This window comes from Lynx rufus, unplaced genomic scaffold (assembly GCF_022079265.1).
Source record: "Lynx rufus isolate CCGP_SWC_20201006 ecotype Redwood Valley unplaced genomic scaffold, mLynRuf1.p SCAF_7, whole genome shotgun sequence".
In the NCBI taxonomy this organism is placed as follows: Eukaryota; Metazoa; Chordata; class Mammalia; order Carnivora; family Felidae; genus Lynx; species Lynx rufus.
Genome location: NW_025814889.1, coordinates 58,513,746 through 58,536,617, shown reverse-complemented (window position 1 = coordinate 58,536,617; position 22,872 = coordinate 58,513,746). Strand labels below are relative to the sequence as shown.

General features: G+C 34.4%; 2 protein-coding genes across 7 annotated transcripts in view; one reads left to right on the top strand and one right to left on the bottom strand.

The window, feature by feature from the left end:
• The window catches only part of KRAS (KRAS proto-oncogene, GTPase), a 40,865-nt gene extending 24,390 nt beyond the window's left edge, over positions 1-16,475 (top strand). For 2 of the 4 annotated variants that reach the window (XM_047067428.1, XM_047067426.1), the window contains exons 5-6: positions 11,569-11,681; positions 16,389-16,475. In XM_047067428.1, the coding sequence (XP_046923384.1) occupies positions 11,569-11,681; positions 16,389-16,401 (126 nt within the window). In that variant the 3' untranslated portion in view covers positions 16,402-16,475. Of the gene's footprint in view, positions 1-6,707; positions 6,832-11,568; positions 11,682-16,388 lie in introns of those variants that run through there. The other 2 variants (XM_047067429.1, XM_047067427.1) reach the window with 1 other exon arrangement.
• ETFRF1 (electron transfer flavoprotein regulatory factor 1) lies at positions 14,697-22,658 on the bottom strand. 3 transcript variants are annotated; one of them, XM_047067430.1, is made up of 3 exons: positions 22,555-22,658; positions 17,365-17,452; positions 14,697-17,283 (listed from the first exon to the last, which is right to left on the bottom strand). In XM_047067430.1, exons 2-3 carry the CDS (start codon positions 17,413-17,415, stop codon positions 17,062-17,064), a joined length of 273 nt encoding a protein of 90 aa, XP_046923386.1. In that variant the 5' UTR covers positions 17,416-17,452; positions 22,555-22,658; the 3' UTR covers positions 14,697-17,061. The 3 variants fall into 3 exon arrangements, with proteins under 3 accessions (XP_046923386.1, XP_046923387.1, XP_046923388.1); XM_047067431.1 differs by having other exon boundaries at positions 22,551-22,652; XM_047067432.1 differs by having other exon boundaries at positions 22,490-22,641.
• Positions 22,659-22,872: the final 214 nt, after the last annotated feature.

Sequence of the window (22,872 nt, the reverse complement as noted above, 5' to 3'; positions counted from 1 at the left end):
CTAGATTAAATTTTGTTGTCTTTGAAGAATTTTACTTCTGTAGACTTTTTTAAGGATATATTTATTTTTGGAGAAAGTTTTTATTAAAGCAAGAGGATATTTAGAAAGTAAATGGAAATTCTCAGTTATTCATTTGCTCTGTTGCTCTGACAAAAATTAATGCCAGATTGACCCTGAATTTTTTCAAAAATTATCTTCATTTTTAAAAGTAACTTTTTCTCTAAGTGAAATACAATAATTTCAGGTACATTATGTAACCTATTTGTGTGAAATGAGAGTTTAACATACAGAAAAAAAATTCTAGAAAGGAATACATAAGGATATGATGGAATATAATTTTCATATACTAAGAAATTGATCAATTTATGTTCCATACAAGACGAACGTTTATTTTGGGTTTTGCTCATTACATGTATCTGTGAACCCAGAAAAACAGTTTTGTGGAATTTAACTTCTGTAATGCTAGGAGTTAAGAAAATTGATGAACAACTCATTACATATAAAACAGGTTAAACTTATAAAAACAGGTATTGGAAAACTTTCACTCAATTTTGTAAAGGTGTAAATATTTTCAAGTAAACCATTATTCAGCTAGTGCGTATGTCTATTTCCCTAGTGGAAAAGCTTATGTACTGCTTCATGGCTGTACAAATTTATACACACTGAAAAAACAATGAATTCTATTTTAAGTTTTTTGGGAGGATTAAAAGCTGAATTTCTATGGTTTGATTATAGTATAAATATCTCATTCTAAAACCTGACTTATAGGTTCAAGAAAGAAGTTGGTATATAGCACTTCACTTTATTTCAGAGGAGTTAAGATTTCATTCAAATCTATTCCCGGGTCCCAAAGACTGGGAAGAGTTTGGTTTCTGTCTTCTTTTTACTGATCTTCTCTAACCAGACTTCTTGATTTCCCTTATAGAGGAAGTACTCAAAAAACATATTTTGCAAACGTAAAATTGAAGGAAAGTTATTGAAAACGTTTGTAAACGTACTGCCTACTACTAAACCATACCATTAACATTTTATTAACTTGCATTATGTGTAACTTTTAAAAGATACTTTTTAGACAACATTAGTTAATATTTTAGTTCACATTTTACAAAAAAAAAAATCTGAGATTATTGCCTAATGTTATAAAGGTTTGCAAATAGAGCAGGGCTACTCATCCTTTAATAATGCATATGAATTGACCGGGCTTCTTATTCAAATCCAGATTCTAATCCGTGGGTTTAGGTTGGGACCCGTGATCCTGCATTTCTAACAGGCTCTCAGGTGATGCTGATATTTGATATGTGGACCACACTTGGGGTAGGCGACAACACAGAACACGGTAAAAGGGAGTCGTCTTGTTATTTCAACAATGTTGCCCTCTGCTTCTCAATGATAAGAGCCTTTTAGCTGTGTGTCATGTATGGTTACTACCTAAGAAGTACTAGTTTGTTCTTAGTGTTTGATGTTAATGCTTTGCTAGACCACAGCATTCATAATTAATCCGAAAATTACCTGGATTCCTTTTAAAGTAGATTTGTAGGTTTTTTTTATAAGTTTTCTTATGGGGGGAGGTAGGGAAGGTGAATGTAGTATATATGATATGGAAGTGGATTAATTTAAATTTGCTTTGTAGATATTTATATAGAGATTGTCTAATTAAAATACAGAGTAATACAAAGGCATACTTGTAGTACTTTATTTCCTCTAACATTCAACTTTTCGTATATTTATAACCTATCATATCTTTATATAATTTATGTTGCTAAACTATAACTTAGATATTTTAGTTTCTGATCTTTGACTTCTTTTTATTTCATGGACTTGTTGATTTGCCTTTCAAAAATTTATTAATCTTCCTCTGCTGAAATTAATTTGATATTTGCATGCTTTTGAAAGACTTTAAAGAGCTATTCCAAGTAATTGTGGAGGTTATAAAATATATAAAAATTTTAAAAATTTATATTTCCAGGAAAATTTGAATCCCTGTTTTCTGCAGAGTATTTTGTTACTCATCTGCTATTATTTATTTGCTGTTTGAACAAAATAATTACGTATACTCTTGTTGCATTTTATCAGCAGCTGTTTGTTTCATGCCCTAAGTTTTAGTCTTGAGCATGAACCTAAAACACAAACACCAAACAATTATAAGTCAAGTTAATAGGAATAAGACATTCATTTAGAAGGACTAGATAAGTTATTTTAAGCTTTGGAGGCCACAAGTGGTATCTGTTGCAATTTTTTTTCTTATAACCCTTTAAAAATGCAAAAATAATTCTTAGCTGTGGCCAGTACAAGAAATAGGCTATGGCTGCATTTGGCTTGCGGGCTGTAGTGTGCTGATCCCTGATTCTCTGGGGAACTGTATTGTTTGATTAGATGCTAGAAGTTAGGTCAGACTTTCGACTTGAAATTTACAGGCTAACATTAGTGATTTTAAAATAAAACTTACATATTCTGTGAAAGGGAAATAGGAGTTTTACTCTAGTACTTCTTAAGACAGGATTGCAGACTGTGTATCTTATGAAATAAATTACTTTGTAATTTAAAAAGCCCATCATATAGGCTAGAATATAATGAATTCTATATATTTTTTTACAATATTTTCGTCTACATCTGAAAGGCCAGCGTAATTTTTATTTTCTGCTAGTATGCTTTATGTGGTCCCTATGTTCCTAGTATATAAATACTGCTACCCCTAGTTCACATTTATCTGGGTAGTTTAGTAATTGCCAGATTTTTCTGGCCTCATTGGGCAGTAGATGCGGTGTTGGCAAAGACTGTTGAAACCAAAACATTGACACCATGGTAATCAGATGTGTGTTTTCCAGTCTGCTAAAATCAGAATTGGGGAGTATTCAGTAAAGTGGATGACAGAAGCAGAATTCTTAGCATATCTGCTACTCCTGATTCAGCTTTTTTGCTTTCTGGAGGTCTCAATTTGAGTATAACGGGAAAATTGGTTTTACAAACTTAAAAATGTTGAGTGATTAATTTCTGGCTTTTGTTGTTAATTTCTAGATACTTAAAATTAGTTGTGAGAAGACCTCCATTAAAGAAAACTTTTGACCAAATTGTTTTAAAGCAAACCAAATAAGGAACTCCTTATGTGGCATATTTCTCTTTAATAGTTTGTAGTTGAGTTTGTGTACGTGAGATAAATATCTTGAACTTTAACGTTTTACAAGCTAAAAATAAAACAGTTACTGAGCACCTGCTGTGCTCCATGCATAACCTTCTATGTAGTGGTTTTGCTGCATTTCAGTAGTACCTGAGATGGACTATAGTTTAGCAAGGTTTCTTGAAAAATAAGCAATACAGAATTGTTTTTTAGGATACATCTAGTTTCTCCCATGCCTGTCCACCAATAAAACTAGTAGTCTTGCATCTGTCTATACCGAGAGTACTTGAAGTGTTATTTCCTTGAAAGTGTGTGCAAGAATTTTTGCTGATAATAAGCCACTCAGCAGGAACTTGTGTAAAATGAAATCGCTCAGTGAAAGCATTATAGGCACCAGGATATAGAGTGATCCTGTGTGTTGACAGTTCCACTTCTGGTGTGGAATACACTTATTTCCTTAATCTCACAGGTGTGTTTTCAGATAATAGCTGAGCTGAAGTTATTGTCAAATCTCTTGATTTAAGAAAAAATTATACATATTGTACACTCTGTTTTACATAAATATTTTCAGTTCTGAAAGTTTAGTAAGTATGTGTGGCAATGAGCCATATTTTTAAGAATAAATCATTGGGTGCCAGTTAAGAGCTTATAGCAGCTAGCCACAGTGGATATTGGACATCTGATTCAGCTACACTTTGTCTTTAAAAATTAGCTACACATTTTGGGGTATGAAACCAGTGTTCTTTGCTAGTGCCAGTGGTTTAAGGTACACACAAGGATAAATAATGTTCTCTTGATGTCAGTATGATTCTAAGGCATATTATTAAGAAATGAGAAGTAATTTAAGTCTGAGAAAATAACGGACTCTTTAAAATTTAATATAATTTTGTATTAGTAAAAATAAAAAGTGAACAGAGTCACTCTGGAATAACTATTTCTCACTATTAATAATCTTAGCCACTGAGGCCCTAATACTGAATTCTTGGTGGTGGGTAGAAATCTCTTCTTTTTAATTATTGGCCTCCAGTTCTCTCTCTGCATTGCTGGAAACAAAAATCATATATCCTGTACTGGTGATGGGAATGTGCACACTTGAAAAGTAAGACACGTTCAAAATGATTTTAGAAATAAGTTACAATCAAAACTTGCTTCTGTTAAGTTAGTAGGAGACCAAAACCCTGTCCCCTACCCTCCCCAGCATTTTTTTTTTACTACTTTTCTATTGACTTTGTAACTTTTTTTAAACAGAAGTAAAAGTTTATTCTTAAAAAATATGAGCTTTTACCTGGTTTGTTTTATTTTTATGTGTATATGTCTATATTTCAATTTCTTGCATTGATTTTTGAACTGGAAGAGAATCATTTATGAAAATATCTTAAATGCCAGCTCATACTTTACAGTTTACATATTTTACAAGTCATTTTAATGCCTTAAGTTATTTATCTTATTTAATGAGAATTTCTAATATATAATTTTTAAGGACTTAAAAAGTAAAAATACACCCTCTTGAGAATGATAAATATAAAATTTTTAAAAATTTGTATACAGGCACAAGTGGCTATCTAATTTATAAAGTACCAACATATTTAATAATTTCAGAAAACAGTTGGAGATTTTTATTTTGTAGTTGACTTAGCTAGCTAGTTGAGTAAATTGATTCCACTTAAAAAGAGATGCAAATTTTCTTGGGCTGTAATGATTTTTGTATTAGATAGCTGAATAGAAATATGTCACTGCCTGGGATAAATAACTTGAGATGTACATTTTAATATATAAACAGCAAATTTAAATGCCTCTTTCTTAACAAAACTTAATCTTATCAATTTTAAAGTTTTACTTTAAAGGTAAATTATTGAACTCTACTGAAGCAGTGCTTAATATATATTCTTGTGATTTATAAAAATTAATATACCCTAAAGAATTGAGGTGTCTTTTTTTTTCCTTAGCTAGTATAGGCAATGAATGTGTGATAACTTCTGCATGCAAAAATTAAGCCTTAGTTGTTGGTTTACTTCAGTTAATATTTAAATGGCCAATTCTTTGTGTGTGATTGAACTTAAAACTATAAATCATATTTTTGATATGTATTAGCTTTCTAAGTATTGGGTTCATTTTGTCACATTTGGTTCATAGAAAGACTGATGTTCAACCAATCCCAGAGAGTTCAAATAGGCCAGTCCCCCTTAGTGAGTAATTTTTAAAGTAAAAACAGATTAAGCTTAAAATTAAATGTGTAGTAAAATATACCAGTCTTTCTAAATACTTCATTTTCTTTTAGAATAATAAACACAAATACTAATCTTTTAAGTTAATTTTCACTGCATGGAGATGAGTATTTGTGTATATCTTTTAGATGTAAGCTTCAACTCTGGTATGTTTTTCTAGATAAACTAGGAGTACAGTTAACTGAATACTCTGTCCCCTTTGGCTACTGCTTACTTTTCTGGACTGGAAAAGACATTAAAAACTTTGTTGGCCTCCATATGGCCATACATGATTTGTTGTCATAGCTTTATCACTGTAGCCTTAAGCAGAAATCCCTTTTGTCCCTGTAGAGTATTTAAATTAGAATGGAAGGTATGAAGCCAGTATAATTGGATAGTGCTCTAAAAATTATTTTTAAGACTTCTTTCTAATAAGGAAACAAACTGCACTGTTACTATTCTGTGTGTGTACTTTAAACAATTTGTGATGTTTTCATATTATGGTATATGGCCCTCATGTAGCATTTTTATTTAAATAATGTAGCTACAAAAGTCCCAATCTCCGATCCACTTGTGGACCCTAGAAATGGTCTGGACAGTGTTTTAATTGAAGATAGAACTCAAGATTCCAGTCCCTTGACCCAACTTTAAAAAAATTTTTTTTTTTTTTTCAACGTTTATTTATTTTTGGGACAGAGAGAGACAGAGCATGAACGGGGGAGGGGCAGAGAGAGAGGGAGACACAGAATCGGAAGCAGGCTCCAGGCTCTGAGCCATCAGCCCAGAGCCCGACGCGGGGCTCGAACTCACGGACCGCGAGATCGTGACCTGGCTGAAGTCGGATGCTTAACCGACTGCGCCACCCAGGCGCCCCTTGACCCAACTTTATTTTGAGGGGTGTGTGTGTGTGTGTGTGTGTGTGTGTGTGTGTTTAAATATCTCTTCTGTACCATTTTTCTCCTTCCTCACATAGGGCAGGGGTGAGAGAGGCAGGGATGCTTGTTTTTCCTAAGTTAAATAACTTAAATCTAACTTCAGTTTAAGCTTTGATTAATTCCATGACTAGCAAACTATAACAATTATATTAGTTGATACACAAATACTAATATAGGTCCTAGGTTTTTCCTGATCTCCCCTAATAACTAATTTAAATTGTTTTAAAAAATTCCAATTCCATTACAAAACAAAAATGATTTTAAAGAACAAACCAGGATTCAAGCCCATATTTTAAAACTGCATCCCCACTTTTTTTTAAATAATCTGATGTCTGTTTTAAAAAGAAATTCTCAAGTAAAGGTCATAATTTCAAACTTCTTGCACAAGGCTGTCCCAGTAAATTACAATTACCAATGAAACAGACTTTAAAGAAGTTGTGTTTTACAATGCAGAGAGTGGAGGATGCTTTTTATACATTGGTGAGAGAGATCCGACAGTACAGATTGAAAAAAATCAACAAAGAAGAAAAGACTCCTGGCTGTGTGAAAATTAAAAAATGCATTGTAATGTAATCTGGTAAGTTCGGCATATTAATTTTGGCAGAAACCAGATGTCTTTCAGAGGTAACAAAGTAGCAACCACTTTAGAACTACCTAGGGTGTGGGGTTCTGATTGGCAGCATTGAAAGATAAGAAATTGGTAGTTTGTTTCCATCATTACTACACTTATTTTTAATCTAATGTGTATTAATTATAATTGATGTAGTTTTGATAGCTGTATACTACATTTGTCATTGGGTCTAGAGAGGAAGAAAAAAAAAGAAACTGTAAAGAGTAGTAAGGTAGAGTGGCCCAGAAGGTGGGGAAGGGCCCACTCTTATAGTGTATTCTTTCTTTTGGACATTCTGCAAGCAAATACTTGTTCTGCCTGTGTTCTCTAACTTGGTGGCAGCACCATCACTGTTTTACCCAAGTAAGAATCCTGGGTAAAGTCTTGGGATGACTCTTATATTCCTCTTTTGCACCCCCATTTGGAGGCAGCCACAATTTCCTTTGATGTTACATTACAACTTTTATCACATCATTAGTTCAGGCCCCTATCATTTCTTGGTGGGACTGTTATAACTTATTTGGTTTACCTGTTCCTGCCTTTATTCACGGTGTATTCAAAGAGATACACTTAAAAGAAATGTCATTGTCTTTTCTTTAAGTCCAGTCACTGACTTCCTGTTACGTATGGAATAAAATCTCAAACTTCATAGCAGTTTATACATATATGTCTGTAACATCTTCCTACCCCTCTAACCTTTGGCCTTATTCCTAAAAACTCCTTGCCTGAAGGGTTTTTTGTTTGTTTTGTCCTATGTAAAAAAAATACCATGTTATTCCTTACCTTTCCTTGAGTCTTGGCTGTTGCTCTTGTTTGGAATGCCCGTATCCTTATCCATAGTCATATTAATTAGCTAACACTTTTTTCATGATTCTCTACTATCCAAGAATCTTTATTTATAGCCTTAAATGGGCATAATATCCAATATACTGTTCTTAACTGTTACACGCTTGCATGTTAAATTGAAATAACCTCTTTTATGTTTGATTCCCAAACAGTAGAATCTTAGCCAGAATCATGTATTTTTAATCTTTGCAGGACCATAATTTAACAACGTTAAGTTATGTATATACATATTTACGTATACAGTAGCTGCCCATTTGGATTTACTGAGTGGAATTTCTCAGTTTTCTTTCTAAACCAGCCCATATTAAATTTGGTCTTGATCAAAAAATATTTCACTCAGTAGTTTTTATTATATTGATTTGAGTTCTGAAATAGTGTATCTCCCAAAAGCATAAAATGTACATTTGAATAAAAGACTCAGTGCCAAAAGACACATGGTATACTAATCTGCTAAACTCAGAAGAAATAAAGCATGACTGGCATTAATTTTTATTGAGATTTATGAACTCTTAATATTCTTTGAGTATCATTGTATAGAGCAATATCTTAATTTAGAAATTGTGGCAAAATTTAACATTGCAATGCAATTTGAAAACTTTTTTTAAAAGTAGAGCTATTTAGAGTAAAGTAAGTTTTACACTTTAATTTTTATTTAAAACAAAGATGGAGGCATATACTTTTCCAAGATTTCTAATTTGTGACTCTGTAGTGTAAATGTCAAATAATTAGTGGGCGTGATGAATTGAATCCTTGCTTTTTTCAGTGGGCGTGGATATCATTTTATTTAAAAGTGTACTTGGTAATACTTAAAATTTTAAATAAAAATATTTTTACAAAATTGACAGTAATAAATATATACAAATTTGTTTTTCTCAGTCCTAAAACGAATGGGTTTATTTTTGAGACAGAGAGAGACAGAGCATGAATGGTGGGAGGGTCAGAGAGAGAGGGAGACACAGAATCAGAAGCAGGCTCCAGTTTCTGAGCTATCAGCACAGAGCCCGACGCAGGGCTCGAACTCACGGACTGCAAGATCAGGACCTGAGCCGAAGTCGGACGCTTAACCGACTGAGCCACCCAGGTGCCCCTAAAATGGATGGGTTTAAACAAAATTACTGGGATAATTTTTTGTCTTTATATATGTGTGTATAAAAATGACTAGTTCCCATATGGAAAAAAGGAATTCAGTGTCCATTTTGATTAATTGTAACCTTTCCTTAATCATTGCAATTATTCAATTTTAATAAGTTACATAAGAGTTCAGTATTAAGAAAGAGTGCAATATTAACCTAAACTATTTGTCAGAATCTTAGAAGATGGTAATGTTATCACATTCTGTTTTCATTGTCCCCTAAATACTTGAGTATTGTTTTTAACTTAGAATGTGTCTTCTCTATATCCATCTCATAGTTTTTCATTTTATCTGCTTCACTGTTTTAGTACCATTGACATTTTTCTTCATTGTAAAAGTAGTTGAAATGGAGTAGGCTACATAAGCATATGTGATAAAAGGGAATTTGTGAAGGGTAGGGGAGTTGGATTAGATCCTCTTTTAAGATTCCATACCATTCATAACCATTTATGATTATAAATTAGTCAAGGGTTGGTTAATTATAAAATAATGGTTCTTTATTACATCGTTGGAAGCTTTTGCATTTTGTGTGTTAAGAAGGTTAGCATAAAGATTTACATATATTAAGCCTTGATTGTATTGCTGATAAGTTATATTTTATCACTTTTCCTCTCCTTTGGGTGAAGGAAAAGCATATGTTGTGCCAGTAATGAATGATTTCAGAAAGTGGGGAACATCATTGAGTGCAATTTAGGGGTTTTATTGAAGACTTTTTCCCCTGGACTTTTCATTGCTGTCCATGTGATAATTCTGGTGGGTTTTTTTTTTTTTAATTTTGTTTATTTATTTTCATTTTTGAGTGGGGAAGAGGGGCAGAGGGAGAGAGAATCTAAAGCAGACTCCACACTCAGCATGGAGCTGAACGTGGGGCTCAGTCCCACTCTTCAGCTGAAATCAAGAGTTGGTAGCTCAACACACTAAGCCATTTAGGTGCCAAATAATTCTGGTTTTCATCCTATAACTACTTATTTAAACCTTCACCAAGCCTCTCATTCCTGCTCGGTGTTTACTTTTTTTTTTTTTAAGTTTATTTATTTATTTTGAGAGAAAGTGTACGTGTGGGAGGGGCAGAGAGAGAGAGGGAGAGAGAGAATCCCAAGCAGGCTCCACACTGTCAGCACAGAGCCTTATGCAGGGCTCAATCCCACGAACTGTGAGATCATAACCTGAGCCAAAATTGAGAGTCGGACACCCAACTGACCAAACCACCCAGGTGCCCCTGTGTTTACTTCTTCAAAAATATAGTATTTTTCTTTTAGATCTGTTATGAAAATTAGTTAAGTGTAACTTAAATGAAAATGCCCTGAATTAATTTTACTATTTTGAAATATTAATTGTAGAAGATTTTTGTAGTGTAGTAAAAGGAGAAATCATATCGCTGATAAATTTTTAAAGTTTAAATTTATTTTCAAGAAATAAATAACTTATATGAATGTGTTTATATGAATATTCAACAGAAGTGGTTAAAATGAATAAAAATTCAGTTTTCATTATATTTAAAGTGTCTTGATTTATATAACTTTATTTGCTGAGTATTTGTTCCTAGGACTCCCTCTAGTGTCTCTGAAAGCATCAGTAGGTTAGCAGCTTTTTAAAAAGAATTACTACTCACAGATTTTAAAGTACATAGAGGATCATACTTTTTTATTTTTTAATTTTGCTTTTATATTTAGCTTGTTTTTTAATGGGGTCATAACAGGAATTGATTTCTATAATTGTATAATTTCAGTATTGCAGGGTTAAAATCTACCACTTTGAGAGTGCCATTTTTCACTTTATGAATCATTAGGTTGAAAATTATTCTACTTGAAATCACTTTCAGCCATTATTTATTTATATACCTTGCTTTGATCAGGAATAGATTTACCAAAATGACTAAATGGAAATTTCTTTGAAGATACAGCATTTGGCTTTATATGGTAAACTTTTGAATATGTAATATATTAATTAAACAGAAAGTAAAACAATAATAAATAAAAGAGAATTTCCTCCAAATTGATAACTATACCACCGTTTAAGTGATTGAGCTCATTTCTCTACAAGTCAGAGGTATTACATGTTTCAAAGTATTGTGTCTTATCTTTGGGGTCAATTCAAATTTCTTTTTTATATGTTAAGTATATGAATTGAAACTAATGCCTTAATATATATTATTTTCAAAACTGTAAGTATATTTGAATACTGTTTATTTCTTGGGGATTATTTAAATCTAACGGATTTAAGTAAGTATTGAACCCAGAGCTCAAATATTGTTAGTCAGTATTTATGAAAGTGGTACATAGTTGCATGTCTTATATCTAACATGTAGAAACTCAGAGATAATTAAGTGTAAATGCATTTTCACACACATAAAAACACATGCAGAAATGCACTGGGATTTGGTGACAGAAGTGTGTCAATATGAAAAAATAAGTAGCAAAGTAAGTTCTGGGAAAAAGGTACTTGTTCAGCTTATGTAAGATTCTGTACCACTGCTTTTCTTTGCCTTTTGTGAAAATCAGTGTTCCTATTTATAATGTTGATGAAATACTCATGAAGAAAACATTTAAGAATCCTAAAAGTCTTAAAAAAAAAAAAATCCTAAAAGTCTTTGTCTAAAGAGAAATGTAAAGTGTCCTTATTCTTTCTCAGTATTAATGTCTCCAGTAGTAGTATATCCTTTCTGTTATCTCTATACCTCAATCCATCATATATATTCACATTTTAATATTTGTTATGTGTTTCAGGGTGTTGACGATGCCTTCTATACATTAGTTCGAGAAATTCGAAAACATAAAGAAAAGATGAGCAAAGATGGTAAAAAGAAGAAAAAGAAGTCAAAGACAAAGTGTATAATTATGTAAATACAATTTGTACTTTTTTCTTAAGGCATACTTAAGTAAAAGTGGTAATTTTTGTACATTACACTAAATTATTAGCATTTGTTTTAGCATTACCTAATTTTCTGCTCCATCCAAACTGTTAGCTTTTATCTTGAATGCTTATTTTAAATGACAGTGGAAACTTTTTTTCCTCTAAGTGCCAGTATTCCCTGAGTTTTGGTTTTTGAACTAGCAATGCCTGTGAAAAAGAAACTGAATACCTGAGATTTCTGTCTTGGGGTTTTTGGTGCATGCAGTTGATTACTTCCTATTTTTCTTACCAATTGTGAACTTTGGTGTGAAACAAATTAATGAAACTTTTGAATCATCCCTATTCTGTGTTTCATGTAGTCACATACATGGATTAATTACTAATTATAACTTCAGTTGAGATTTCATGATTCGTTTTACTGAAACATTGAGGGAACATGAATTTATGGGCTTCTTGTAGATTCATCTTGTAGGTATTAATGTCCTATAGTTTCAGTCACCCTTAATGAATGTAAAGTTACACTGTTCATAAAGGTTTCTCCATCTTTTCACTGCTGTTTGTCATAGTCACGCTCCCCAAAATATTATATTTTTTCTATAAAAAGGGAAAAAAAGGAAAAAAATACAAGGCAATGGAAAATATTAAAAGGCATTTACTTTCTGTATTAGATAAATTCCTATAATACTCTGAATAGCTTTTCCTGTTGAGGCAGACCCAGTATGTGATGAGGATTATAGCAACCATTTTGGGGCTATATTTACATGCTACTAAATTTTTGTAATAATTGAAAAAATTTTAACATGTATAAAAAATTCCCATAGGAATTAAATATAGTCTCCCTGTGTCAGATTGCTCTTTCTTAGCATAACTTTAAATCTTTTGTTGAACTTCAGTCTTAGAAAATAGTTTTAATTCTGGTAGTGACATTAAAGATTATTTGGGCCAGTTAGCTTTAGTAGATGTTAAAGAGACCAAGACTGCAAGGCCAGGCCTTGTGTGAACCTTTGAGCTTCATTAAGAGTTTCATGGTATGGACTGCATCCCTGTGGCCTCCCAGTGTGCTCATGCATTGGGTGGTCAAAAGTAGGGACTAGCAGAGTTTGGATAAGTTACATTCTCACTATGTGGTGGTCCTCTGACAGATCAGGAACATCACTTTTAAAAAAACCAACAGAACTTTTTAAAAAACATTATTTTAAATGAGATTTTGGGGTTGGGGGTGGCAAGACTTTAGTTTTTTTTAAACAATGAAGTGAAAAAGTTTCAAAATCTCTAGTATTGGCTAGTTCTCAACACTGGCTAAAGTAACATTTCATAAACACTTTACAAGTATGGTCCATATTTAAGAATATATAATGCTTAAAAAATAAACTAATAACATGATTCTTTCAATGCGTTTAAGATGTATTTTTAAGTATCTGAAGTAAGATGGTGTGTTGAGGTGAAAATATCACTGGGCTAGGAGGAAGGTGACTTAGATTCTAGTTACGTGTCTTTTACAATTCAATTTTGGGCAAATCACTTACTATCCATTTCTTCTATGTTAAAAGAAGTCATCTCAGAGGCTATATCTAGCATTACAGCTATGTGATTTACATTCAGTTTACATAAGGAATACCTATTTGTCAATCTCAGCACAATCTGTAACTTTTTACCTGTGTTATCTTCAGTGCCAGTCTTAGGCAAAGTTGTGCAAGAGGTGAAGTTTATTTTTGAGTATCTGCTCTCCAGTATCAGTATCAGTACTCCCCCACATTAGTGTCATCTTGCCTGCCTACCCTTCTACATGCCCCATGACTTGATGCTTTCCTTTTAATACTTTTGATTCCTCTAACCTCAAGATTTATTGCTGCTTTGGATATCTCTGTGAAGGCTTCCCATCAAGTCACACTAGTCAGGCCTAACATAATCTGACAGATACTATAGTGAGATCGACCTAATAGCTAATTTTTAGATGGTAGCTATATATCAATTTAACTTTGATCCTTTTGAACATCATCTCTTTGCTACCCGGTCCATTAGTGACTAAGTAGGAATTTTCATACCTGCTATGAATAGACAGAACCCTATCCAGTGGAAGAATTTGATAAAGGTAGTACTGAAAGATGTCCTTAGATAATCTAAAATTAGGACTAGCCCTGGTAACAGTGATACATTCCATTATTTTGATAAGCAAAATCTTACAATGAAAAATACCTTAAAATTTAATTCACAAGGCTTACTTTTTAGCAGAATTCATTTATTCAACAACTATTTGAGTGCCTACTAGATGCCAGGTACTGCACAAGGCACTGGGGATATTACAATATCTCCCAAAAAGGGACATGATCCCTATCCTTAAGTAGTGCTGATATTTTAGAGTGGTCTGTAATATCTTAGTGAGGCATTTGGCACATGACCCAGAGATAACATAATGCATATTTTAGTTTTGCAAAGAAGGGATATGGTCTCTAAGGTTTCTTCCAGTTCTAAAATAATTGTTTTGCTCTGATTCCAGTAAAGCTGTTTAATCAAGCTACTTTACATAAATCACTTTACTTCATTATTTTAAAGGAGTAAACTTGACTATATATTGTTTTTTATTTGGGATAATTATGTGATTCTCTTGGGACAACTTATAGTACATATTAAATCATATGTCAGATAATAACATTAAAATTCCCAAGTGTGTATTATTCTAGTTGGTCTCTTTGTATAATAATTAAAATAGACTTAAAATTAAATAATTGAATTTAAAAATAGTTTTATTTATCTGGGTATGAATAAACAGATGCTTGAGCTAATTCACAGAAAAAGAAATTTCTGTGTAAAAATCAGTCCAGTTTCTGAAATGCTGTGCTAAATTACAGGTTTATGGAACATTATCTAGATAGGGTGTTAAGACTTTATAGTACTTCCTCTTGTTTCTACACAAGAGAAAGAAATGGCCATATTTCAGGAATTGCAGTGCTTAACTGAGGGATTTTTAGGACTCTTGAATTTTTTGATGTAGCTGGGCAACTTTTTTTAGGCAGTGGTAATTATCCTTTATTATGTGAATTTTGAATGGTTTGACACAAGGTTTGTTTTTGTAGGGATTTTAAAAGGGGAGCCATAATTCTAGAAATAAATTTATGTAATTATTACGGCCTTAAAGATAAAAATCCTTGTTGAAGTTGAAAAAAGTTGCTAAATTACATAGTCTTAGACATTAACATGTTTGTGGAAGAACGTAGCAGAAGTATGTAGTATAATTTCAGTGAATATTTCCAATTAGGAATTCTAGGCTCTATTTTAACTGAGTCACACTGCATAGGAATTTAGAACCTAACTTCTAGGTTATCAAAATCTTTGCCACCATTGCACAATTTTGTCCTAATATATAGAAACTTTGCGAGGCATGTTCAGTTGCAGTTTGCACAAGTTCATCTCATTTGTATTCCGGTGATTTTTTTTTTTCTTCTAACCATTTTCTTCTAAACGATATATATACACATTCAGTTTTTCTGGTAGGCAATAAAAACTGTCATTTCCATTGTCAAAAAATAATTTCTTGGTAACTCTGTATTAGTGGTTTTTAAAAAAAATCAGTTACTTTAAAACTGAATTTATATTTAATAATTTCTGTTAGTATTGGGTAGCATGAAATCTGCATTGAGAAACTGAACAGCATACAACTGGTAGTTGTAAATTCCTTCAGAAAATGAAAATTATTTCTTCCTAAAGATACATTTACATGAGTTCTTGAAGAATAGTCATAACTAGGTTAGTAATTGTTTTCGTTTAATAGTTTTAAGTGCCTGTTTGGGATGATGATAGGCAATTTATATGAATTTAGGAAAAAACAAAGTTTTCACTTGCAGAAATGTCAATTACAGAGGGTCCCCCTCCCCATAGAGCTAAATGGGTTATGTAATGTTTTATCCAAAAGTTTCCAATTCCACTGTCTTGTGTTTTCATGTTGAAAATACTTTTGCATTTTTCCTTTGAGTGCCAATTTCTTACTAGTACTATTTCTTAATGTAACATGTTTACCTGGAATGTATTTTAACTATTTTTGTATAGTGTAAACTGAAACATGCACATTTTGTACATTGTGCTTTTTTTTTGTGGGACATATGCAGTGTGATCCAGTTGTTTTCCATCATTTGGTTGCGCTGACCTAGGAATGTTGGTCATATCAAACATTAAATTTAAAAATGACCACTCTTTTAATTAAAATTAACTTTTAAATGTTTATAGGAGTATGTGCTGTGAAGTGATCTGAAATTTGTAATATTTTTGTCATGAACTGTACTGCTCCTAATTATTGTAATGTAATAAAAATAGTTATGGTGACTACGACAGTGTGTACTTCTTGATGAAATTTGAAACATTTGCCCCACAGTTGATACAGAACAGTAATATTAGTGAATATTAGTGAATCTTTTGCAGCTTCAGTGTGTACTTCTTGATGGAATTTGAAACATTTGCCCCACAGTTGATACAGTACAGTAATATTAGCGAATATTAGTGAATCTTTTGCAGCTTATCAGTTAAGTATAGTCTTTATTTGTGAAAGGTGTTGTGAACATTATGTAAAGGTTTAAGTGTTTACTTAATACCATGCTAGATTTAGGTCCATTATCATGTTAATTCATTTAGAAATTGATGCAAAACAGATCTACCTTTATGATGAAACAATAGAATAACATTATTTATTACTTTTTATCAGTAAAGGTACTTGATACACAACAGGTGACTTGTTTTAAGACCCAAAGAGAACCAGCAGCAAAATTAATAATGGAAGATATTAAATAGGTATGTATGTAGTGCCAATCACTGGCAGCCTACTTCAAGATCAGAAATAATCTTACTCCATACATATTATTTCTATAACTACACTTAAATCATTGCCAGGTGCTATTGTTTTGTATCGAACCTTGAATGTGTGCTGTCAAGTGCCAAATAGGGCCAAAAATAAGCTGGTATTCCTTCAAAAGTTAAGGGAATTAATGTATAAGAAATTATTTTGCTTAGTTAAATGTGCATTAAGTGGCATTTCCTTGTCAGTAAAATGGAGAAAGAGGCTAAGAATAATTGGCAAAAACTTACTAAGTTAAAATTATTTCAAGTGTACTATGTTTTCATTCAAAATTGGGTATTTATTAAATTTTAATTGGTAGTTGGCTATGTTGCTAATTTTGTGTAAAATTAAGCATAAAGTGTTATTGATGAAGCTCTGTGAATAGAAATTGAAACCTATTTTAGTTCAATAAGGCAGCACAGGTATTTTTTTTTTTACAAAACCTGTATATCTTGCCATTTTAAGACACAATTATTTTTTATCATATCTGGTATACATAGATAGCTGACACTGAATTTCAGTCAAATTATAGTAATCGTGATCAGTTAGTTTTGTTGGTATCTGAATAATAGCGTTGTTTCATCGCTCTGTATTTCCTAAGGAAGTATAAGGCTTCTAGCTCTTTCATTACAAATTCGCCCCGTCCAATAAGTTCTTTGATCTTCTCTGGGTCCTTCACATCTTTGTTTTTAAGGAAAACATTCTTCAGACGCCTTTTAAAATAGTCTGCTCCTTTTGGATAGTCTCGTCCAAGATACAGCAGCTTAAAAAAGAAAGATTATATATTTCTAAACAATCTGTATCTCAATAACATATGTATAAAAATGGCAACATAAGTACTTACATTTTTATAAAGGTTCAGTACTTCTCCTCTTAAAGAATTGGCCATTTTCATTTATTATGAAAAGTATCTGCCTTTATACATAACATACCTAAAGAAAAATAAAAAGTTTTGTAAATAACTGCATTATAGTCTCTTTTAGAATCAAAAACAATTGTACATATTAGGAATATGGAAACTTTGTTTTTCATTCAATAAATAACTTTTTGAGCACTTTATGTTCCAGGCACTGACGTAGCCATGAAACGTCAGATAAGATATGTGTTCTCACAGAACTAACCTCTCTTGGGGGAGACATAATAAGAGAATTTTCTTACGAAGGAAAAAGGGTAATGAGAGGGAAAATGAATTGTCAAAGAGGGATATGTAGGTGTACCTCCATTTATACGAGTGAAATGAATGAGATTTGAATCCAAGCTGCATAACATTATACAAATTACTTAACCTTTCTGAGCCTCAGTTTCCTTCCTGTCAAAAGGAAGACTGTCTACAATGCTCTCAAGGCAAGGCCAGATTTGTTTGGAGGACACAGAAGAGGGCTGATCATATCTAGAAGGGTGCTATACTAAGAGAGGCCAAAGAGTAGAAGCTGAGTGTGGGAGTCAAGCAGGGTGGCTCAGTTAAGCATCTGATTTTGCCTCAGGTCATGATCTCATGGTTCCTGGGTTCGAGCCCTGCATCTGGCTCTCTGCTGTCAGCACAGAGCCTGCTTTGGATCCTCTGTCTCCATTTCTGTCTGCCCCTCCACCACTCATTCTCTCCCCGCCCCCCTCTCAAATAAAAACTTAAAAACGTGAAATTATTTTAACATATTTTGTTTATACCGAAGTATTATTTCAGTGTGCCATGTTAGCTACATTCAAGTGCTTATAGGTTATCAGTGGCTTAGTTGTAACCATATTGGACAGCACAGCCTTAGAGTATATTTCCTGTGAACAAGGACATTTCCCTACAGAACAGTACAACTATCAGAATCAGGAAACTAATGCTGCTACATTAGTACTGAAATCCACACCCCCTCCACATTTTGGCATTCATTCCAAAGATGCTCTATTTTATAGCAAAAAGGTCCAAACATTACACACTGAATTTAGTTTTCATGTCTCTTTAGCCTTCAATCTGAAACCGATCCTCAGGGTTTCCTTGACTTCTATGAACTTCATACTTGCGAAGATCACAGGCCATTTATTTTGTAGAATAGCTGGAGACTACCACAGAAATGTTCAAAATGCTTAGAAATAACAGAGTAGCCTGAGAATGGGAGCAAGGGGCTGGAGAACAGGAGGGATCAAAAGGCAGGAGGAAATCCTCGGGGATGATGGAGATGTTAATTATGATTGTGGTGATGGTTTTATAGAAATGTCAAATTTATCAAACTATATTTACATTTTAAAGAAGTATAACTTACTGTATGTTAATTATACCAGTAAAACTTTTTAAAAATTGGTGTAAATATGCTGGCAAAATGTTAGGAGTAGAGCTGGGAGATAGTGAGGTAGACATGGAAATAGAGATCTATCTAAACCACAAGACTGCTAATTAGGGTAGGTGGTTCAACTGGCCAGCAGTCAAGTTTCCTAAAACCTGGTATGCCTCTCTGGGGTGGGAGCCCTGGGTGTAAGCACTTAAATTTTTTTATTTTAATGTTTATTTATGTGTGAGAGACCAAGTGCGAGTGGGGGAAGGGAAGAGATGGGGGAGACACAGAATCTGAAACAGACTCCAGGCTCTGAACTGTCAGCACAGAGCCTGACGCAGGGCTTGAACTCACGAACTGAGAGATCATGACCTGAGCCAAAGTTGGATGCTTAACCGACTGAGCCACCCATGTGCCCCCCAAAATTTAAGTTTTTAAAAAGTTTAAAGTAAGTATGGCAGCTAAATGAAAACCTTTTTATTTCTTGCTTAAGTTCATAAATCTGGTTCTCTGGATTCTCTTTCTTAAGGGGGAAAAAACCACACAGGAACAAACATTATTTCCATTTTAATACTTCTATAATTCCCCTCTTCACTAGTTTTTGAGCTAATTCATACAGCAAACATACAATGCAGCAGAACAATTCTTTAAGCTTTCTTGGAATTTTCTGTTTTTCTCCAAATTGCTTCCGAGCTTTCCTCCCAAGTCTGGTAATCCTTTTCTGTCCATTTTTATAAGTGAAAGGACAAAAAAAGCTTTTTAGAAGATTTGTATACATGGTTGCAACTGATAGACTCTGAGCTTCTCTTAGGATCCGAGTGGGCCATTGTTGGGGAACCTCTGAAGTGTTAGATCATTCCTCCTGGACTGGTCAGATTCCCCAGAGAAGAAACTTCCAATTTGCTGAGGATTTGCCTATCTAATCTTGAGAAGTGGAAGAAGAAGGGGGACCTTGCACTCAGCAGTATAGACACCAAATTTACGTAATTTCTGTTTCCAGTGTGGTTCTCGTACTTAGTATACCTGAAGACACCCCAGTGTACAGAATAGTATTATTTTGTCAGAAATCAATCTCCATGCTTCTGTAGGAGTAAGAGGTATGGTCCCTCCAGAGGTGTTTCTCAAAGAGCTTTCACTTAATCTCTTTGATCTACTTCATTCTTCATTTCCAATTCCATTGGCCCTGTTCCAGTGCCTTTTAAGAATTATGCAGTATAAATCGGGCTTTTCTGGTGTGTTGAGTCACATTCATTTATCTGGTTTGCAGCTTCCGAAATCTTACTGTTGTCATCTTCTCTCTCTCATTTTTCCAATTTATTTTTATATCCCTTCACTGAAGATTTAGTGGAGTTTTGGAAAGGAATGAAGTCAGATGGATGTATTTAATTTACTATATTAATACCTAATTTCAATTTTAAAACTTTTCTTTTTTATTTCTTTTTTCTTTTCTTTTTTTTTTTTTTTTGCTGAGAGCCAATTTCCAGTATGGTTAATCTTACTGAAGAATGGCTCTTCAGAACCATGTGCTTTAAAAACGATTCTAAATCTACATAGACATAATTTCAAATTGCAAATTGTAGCCTGTTTAATTTTCTGGCTAGGAGCACAGCTTTATTTAACTCACAATTTGTCATTTGTAAAAACTTGTAGAGATCTGGCTTAAAGTGTCTTTTTAGTTTACAAATTATACGTAATAAAGGATTTGCGCAGCAAAAAATGTAGCTGGTTTGATTAGGGTAAAATTGTCCCATTCTTTGATATGGTACCTTATAGGAATCATTATTATTTTGTGTTGACCTTTAAGTATTTGAGTAGCCATTGGGAGAAAGAGGTCTCCCTGGGTTCACAATTGGTGAAGCTGAAGTGCAGCAGGGACCGGGGACTGCTCCTTAACCCTGCATGAAGTCATGGAGGTTACTGCTCTTTGTAAAGAAGCAAACTCTTAGCGACTGAGAGAAGTCCCCTACCATTCTGAGAATGCATGTGGTGGGCAAGGAGAAGAAGGTACAATCCTCATTGATAGCTTTTTGCTAATAACTGTGGACTGAGGAGTTCAGATTTAACCAACTCCATTCCTGGGTTATCTAAGAATTGTCATTTTACTGGTTGCCAAAAGCTGTTGTTAATTACTTTTCCTCATGAAGTTCAGATGCCAATAAAAGCTGAAGGAAAACTGGCAAAGAAAGGCAGTGCAATATTATTATTTATTGGGTTCTGTTAGATTTGACTCAAACAGCTGACACACATGTCCCTAAACTAAGCCTAAAAAGCTTCACACAAAAAACCAGTGCCAGCACCAAAGGATATGTTATCACAGAGGTAGGTGGCAAGAGATTTTTGCCCCCTAAGATTGGTATTTGGCTTGGTTGAGCCCTACCCAGAAGCCAGAGTATAGAAGTGAGCTGAAAAGAGCTATTTATGTATATGTTCAGAATGGGTGGATATTATTATACCTGTCTGTAGGCAAAGAAGAGGGAACAGGAAATCGCCCTTACACTTAGGCAACTTGCAAGAGAAGTACGAGAGAAGAACCAAACTCACTGGTACAATCTTTTATAGCACAGTGACCCCTAGAACACAGTCTAGTGTGTTCTCACACATCCATAGCAATTCCTCGTCCCTGGGAGGGAGGTGGCCTAGAGTGTAGGACTTGAGCAAGTCCTCTCCCTTGGAGGCCTACCATTTTAAGGTAATTTGGGAAGAACGTTAACACCTCCTTAGGCCCATCAATCCTAACTGAATTGACTGAGGTTTTATAAATAGTCTGAAACACTAAAAAGCTTACTTTCATATTAAATGGCTTCAGAACTCTGTATGAGGTCGATATTAAGATGTTTTGTATTTTGCTACCAGGGCTTCGAGATGGAAATGTCATAATTTACAATCGGATTTCTGTTACAATGGGGATAATAAGACCTCAACCCATAAGACTAGCTCAGTAATACTTATTTACTAATACATTTCATCAATGAAGTTGGAAAAGAGAGAGCATTATAAAATTACAATTCAGAGATAAGAAATGGTGCCAACGATTTTAAAGTATTTCACATTTTGTCATGCTAAAACAGGGCCCTGAGATCAGAGAATTGGGTGAGGATTTGGAGGGAGCTTAATATCTTAATCACTTAACGTCTTCTAGTTTCCCCGTGGGTCTAAGTTGGTAGTGTTTCTTCTTGCGGGGAGGAGACTGAAATTCTGAAGGTTGTGCTACTGGCTAGTACAAACAGCCGGTGACCTTGGGCCAGTAACTTAATGAGTCTTCCTGGGCCTCAGCGACCTTCAACCATAAGACTTTACCCAGGATTTGCTTCAAATAATTTCCACTTCGTCGTTAGAGATGCTCTTAGGAAAATCGGCATATACATAACTCGCACAGAGAGTAAACTGAACCATGTGCAGAGAGAGGAATCCGAAAGTCATTAATTTTAAAATGACCAACCCTCTCGAAACTAATTTGTTTAGTCCTTCTCTAAATTGCCAGTTGAGCCCTGCCACTCGGTCGGGCTTAAGCTGTGGTGGCCCAGGCAGCCCACCCGGGTGTCAATCACTTGACCCAGTGGCGTAGCCAACGGCTCCCTTCCTTTTCGAAACCCTTACGGAAAGAAGTGCCCCAAAACACTCCTGGGAAATTGTGAGGAAGAGAAACTGTCAACGTCGGAAGACGTTCAGAAACCCTTTGCCACACCCGGTAGTCCCTGCCCCAGAGCATACTTCACGGCCTCCAGGCCCCAAGATCTGGAAAACAATAAAACGCCCCGGCGGCTGCACTCACGCACTTTCCGGCATTCCACAGCCATAAAGGCCTCCGACCACTTCGACTCCAGGGTCGGTCAGCCTCGAACAGGGCGGTGTTGATGTGGGGCAGCCAGTCAGAGAAGGGGGCGGGGCGCCGTCCGGAAGAACCCCAGCGCGATTGCGCTGACACTTCCGCGAGGATTTGCGCTCTTTCCCTAGGGCGCAAGTGGGCGGGGCTTGTCGTCCTAACTACCCGGGAGCGTTTGTCCACGCAACTCTAATCTCAGATTTGGCCCAGTACCGGGTTTGCGCTTGCTGCAGCATGGTGAGCGGGAAAAGTGGTGGAGGGGCGAGCAGTG